This window comes from Asparagus officinalis, chromosome 9 (assembly GCF_001876935.1).
Source record: "Asparagus officinalis chromosome 9, Aspof.V1, whole genome shotgun sequence".
NCBI lineage: Eukaryota > Viridiplantae > Streptophyta > Magnoliopsida > Asparagales > Asparagaceae > Asparagus > Asparagus officinalis.
Genome location: NC_033802.1, coordinates 8963385 through 8968189, shown reverse-complemented (window position 1 = coordinate 8968189; position 4805 = coordinate 8963385). Strand labels below are relative to the sequence as shown.

The following is a 4805-nucleotide window of genomic DNA, read 5'->3' as shown; positions in this document are numbered from 1 at the left end:
TAGGTATATAACGTTAAACTGATCCTCGAACTCCAATGAGTATATGAGTATAAACTATTTCTCCCCGCTCCAATGCCTTAAGAGCTTAAACTGTGTAGACTCTAGTTATATACAAGTATAAATTTTGTTTATGCCATAGCAGAAATCAACGCTCGACAAACGATTCAACAATTTCGCCAAAATCAGGCTCAGAATAATCTTCTGCCAAAATTAACCCTGAAAGTTCAATCGTAATTCAGATGTGAACTCCTTACGAAGATGATCACTTCAACGTCAACTCAGCGACAAGAGCTAAATCCCAACATCAACATATCAAATTCAGTTTCAGATTTCGACGATGGTTAAGCGAAAAACGTAGCACCAGAAGTATTTCAGAATACTCGAAAAAATACTAAGTAAACTGAAAGCTGAAGAAGTCAAAGAATTAAAGCCATTCACAGGTCCTTTTCACGCAATATCCTTGACAAAATACTGAAGGGATTGAAAGCAGGGCCTATCTTATCCAAAGTATTTCAAACTCCTCGATAAAATACTGAAGAGGCTGAAAACTTTGGAGGGGGTATCTGTAGGCATCAAAAATTACTTATAGGTTCCTGAACACAGCTCAAGACAAAAAGAAGACGGAGAACATAGTCATCTAAGTCATGGAAGATCACCCGATGCAAGAAGAAGCGCGCAAAATGACAAAACGACGGACTCGAAACCGTCTCACAACTGGCGTGACAGAATACACTGTCTCGTCGGCCGAGGCAGTGTAGAGTGTCTCGGTCTGCTTGATAGGAAACACTGTCTCGACCATTGTGAGACGGTGTGACATGTGTTTCTTGAGTTTTGTGCAATCCACCTGGCTCCATAACTACTTGGAAACATTCCTAAACATGGAGAGGCCATTACAAACTAAAAATTCATCTCAATCATGGTTGGTTTCGAATTCTTATCTTCAATAACGGCTTCCAAGGGCTATAAAGACCCCCCCGGCGCCAATATGCACGGGGACGAAAGTACTGACGTGTACTGAGGTTTCTAGCAGATCTGAGAGTAAGTACCCACGAATTTCAGAGAGAGAGAGAGAGACAGTGATTTTGGCGAACTTCGGTCATAAAGAGAGAGTTCTTCATCATTTTTTTGACAAATCTTAAACATCGATTTGATACCAGGAAGAGTGTTTATCTTACCTCGCTGAGATATTCACTTTTGTTCTTGTTTCTAAAACGAAACATTAACACAAAGCCTTCTTCACGATCAATCTGAATCATTGAATTGGTGGTCAACGGATCAAAGCGTCTCCGGCACAGGTAAAGATCCCACGCAAGCAGCGACTAATAAATAGTTCCTGCTTGTATTTCTAGGGAATACCCTCTTTAAAGAGAAGTTTTATAAAAAAAGTTCACTCTTTTGTTTCTGTTGTAAACGATAAACATTGTAAATAAAAGTTGCAATGAAAATCATTCCGGACGCAAATAGAGGGAAGTTCATGATATGGCGTAATGAGATCATCCTAATAAATAGAACTATAATAAAGTTTTATCCGTAACCGAATTATCCACATCCCTCCATTACTAGCCAAGGTTGTTATGATGGCTTGAGAGGTCATAGGGAAAATTTGCTCAATGATGGTAGCCATGCCCTCGTGTGAGTTAGTCAAACTTCTTTAGCTCATGTGAGGAGAGATTTGATCTAGTCGTTTATTCACCAATGGGAGGACGAGCTCATCTTAGATCATGATGACTGAACTAATTAAGGTGAGGAGATTGGACTAGTGATGACTGACGTTGGGCTAATGGCGAACAATCATGCTACTCAAATACACTATGACCGGGTGTAGAGTTGAAACTTCCATAATACACATGTCACATTTTTATTGGCCCCTCTCGAAAGTTAGGTTTTTGGGCATGACACCTATCAATCTTATAACAAACCCAACTGAGAAATAAAAAAGAACTACACGTAGAAAATGGGCAGAGAATATAATTTAGAAGTGACCAATGACAACCTTCCACTTTTGATAAAGACTGCCCTCTCCAATTTGTTAATTTTTTCTCAATTTTCTTCAACAAAGATAACCCGTCCTTAGTAAATTTACTAGGTTCAAAAGAGATTGCCAAATAAGCTCCATTTTTCTAAAGAAAAAACACAACTTGAGGTCTCTATTGAAACATTTCAAAGTGATATATAATGACTTCTTCCTTTAAAAAATTGGGTTTCTTCTTAGAAACCATCTTTACAATAAGGTTACATAGAAACATCTTTGATTTTCAATTTATACATTAATCACCTTTAAAGAAATTTTGTATTGCAATCGAGCATCTGGGCCCATTTCTTAATTAAATTTAATGGAAATTAATCCCACCTAACTAGGGGTGTACATGGGCCATGCTATTCAGACCAGTGACCCGACTCGTCGGTTCAAGGCCGGGTCGAGACTAGCCCAGTCCCAACCAGGTCAGAGTGGGCCGGCCCATGGATTTTTCGTCCAACTTTTTTCCCTATGTCTTTTACCTTTTTAATTTTATAAAACTTTTATTTATAATTATAAAATTATTTTGAATTTGTTTTTTAGTAATTTAAATTTATATTAAACTATTTTTAAACTTGTATTAAACTTTTAATCCTTGCAAGTAGATAACAATGAGCTTAAAGATCGCTCCTTTACTTCTCAATGGGCCAAAAGGCCCACTAGGCAAAAGACCAATTGCCTTTTGGCTTTGTTAACAACTAACTACATATCCAAAGGGCTAAAGGAACAGCTAGACTAACCAAATAATATATCACGAGCCAGGCGGGTCGGGCGTGGGTCAGATCAGCGTGGGCTGGGCCTACTTTTCTGATCCCCCGGGTCTGGGGATGGACCCGGCCCGGCCCAGCCCATGACCCAGTATATCATGGGTCGGGTCAGGCCCGACACACTATGTGTCTGGCCGGGTCGTGACCCATAACGAAAAGCATACGTTTTTCTTAATTCTTTTGGGGAATACTATTTTGACTGCCCCGCCATCTTTTTAATTGCATCCCCTTCTACCAGATTCTAAATATCTTTACTTATATTCCTCTCTTTCACCTTCAACACTAGAAAATTGTGTCTTCCCTTCTAGAAAATAAGGACCCACTGACATTTCTCCGAGCTACGATAGCAAAACCATGGGAACATCTTTGACGGCGCTGAGGGAGAGAAACGCGGCAGAGTTGGCAGAGCTTAACCGCCTCATGGATTTGGCCGCCGAGGAGGAGAGAAAGGGGAATAGGGCCAAGCAACTGGGACTTTACGACGAGGCCATCGTTCATTATCAAAAGAGTAGTGGTACTCTTTTGTTTAAGGCCTTATGTTGTTCATATAGGCTTCCCTTGCTCTCCAGGTATTGTAAATGTTTGAGTCTATTCTTGTTTTCTATTTTAGTACCTTTTTATGTTGCTTGTTGTTAATTGTAGGAAAGAAGTGGAGGCTCTTCGAGAGCAGATACTGAAAAAATCAACGCGTGTCTCGAGGATGTTGAAGTTGTTACGTGATCGGCAACCAGCAGGAGGCGTGGTACCAACGCAGGTATGGATAGATTATTTTGGTCAATAATTTTTGTACATTAGTTAGAATAGAAAATTATAAACCTCAACCCTCATCACAACTTCGGAGTTTTGGTGTAGTGACAGAGTTTTTAACATGATATCACAGCAACCCAGCAGGTAGAATTTTGTTGGGCACAAATTTAATGCGGATTTTAAAAATTTGATTACTGCTACCTGGATTCGTATTTCAACCTGTATTTCAACCTATAAAAAGGACACGCTCAACCTGTTGGAGCGCGTTAGAGTAGAAAATTATAACCCTGCCTTCACCAAATCAACTTGCTTGAAGTTCCTCCTCGATTGTTGATGTTAATCTTTTGTTTTCATCAGTTGCCACCAAACATTAATATCAACCACAACGGAGGAGGAGGAGGCGGCGGTGGTGGCGGGGGTAATGGAGGAGATGGTAGCATACAAATGGTTTATATGTACAATTTCTACGGGAACGGAGACGAGATCTAATCCTCCTGATAGAAGAGGATGAACATTAAAATCTTCGCTTTCAGGTTGTATTTTTTGTTCTATTATATATTTGTGTGTACTTTGGTTTGCCATCTTGATGGGAATAAATGGAAGCTTAATTTGGCTTTTAATTTATTTTCTTTCTTTTATATAGTTTATCAATTGTATGTTTTTAATTTGGTAAACAGTCATATTGTTCTATTTACCTCTATGTTTTCTTTTTGCGTTTGTGCACATGCGTTTTTGAAAATATTTGATGCTTCTCCTCGCTGCTCTCTATTTACTCCAATTTGTATGATATATGTTAGGCTAAGCCTAGCAAACATAACTTTGTTTCACTTTTAAGGATATGAATCCAGCCAGATGAGGGGGAAAAATTAGTATTACAGATGGCTGACAATAAAGAATAAAAGTAAAACAGATAAATGAACTTAATGACACTGAGATTTTAAAGATGAATACATATAGTTGTTTGGATTTACAGGTGCGGAAACAAAATACTTGGGTTTCAAAATAAAGCAACTTTAGATTTTAAAGGACAATTGCGTTAAATATTAAGGGTGTTATCTCAAAATCAGCTAATTTATTTGATGGTTCTTTGACATTTTTAATATTAAGAGAGATTCAGTTGGCTAAACTTAAGGGTAATTTGTGAAATTTACTCTCCATTTTCTTTCCTTTTTTTTTTTTTGGTTCTGCTAAGGCAAAGAGTGAGGCGAGACTCTTTAGATTAAATAATAATAATAAAGAAAATGAAGTACGATACCTAGTTCATAAAAATCAAG

At 38.2% G+C, this 4805-nt stretch overlaps 1 protein-coding gene across 1 annotated transcript; it reads left to right on the top strand.

Annotated features, from left to right (window-relative positions):
• On the top strand, window positions 2921–4225 carry LOC109824350. Its single transcript, XM_020390927.1, has 3 exons — window positions 2921–3353; window positions 3427–3538; window positions 3889–4225. Exons 1-3 carry the CDS (start codon window positions 3139–3141, stop codon window positions 4018–4020), a joined length of 459 nt encoding a protein of 152 aa, XP_020246516.1. The 5' UTR covers window positions 2921–3138; the 3' UTR covers window positions 4021–4225.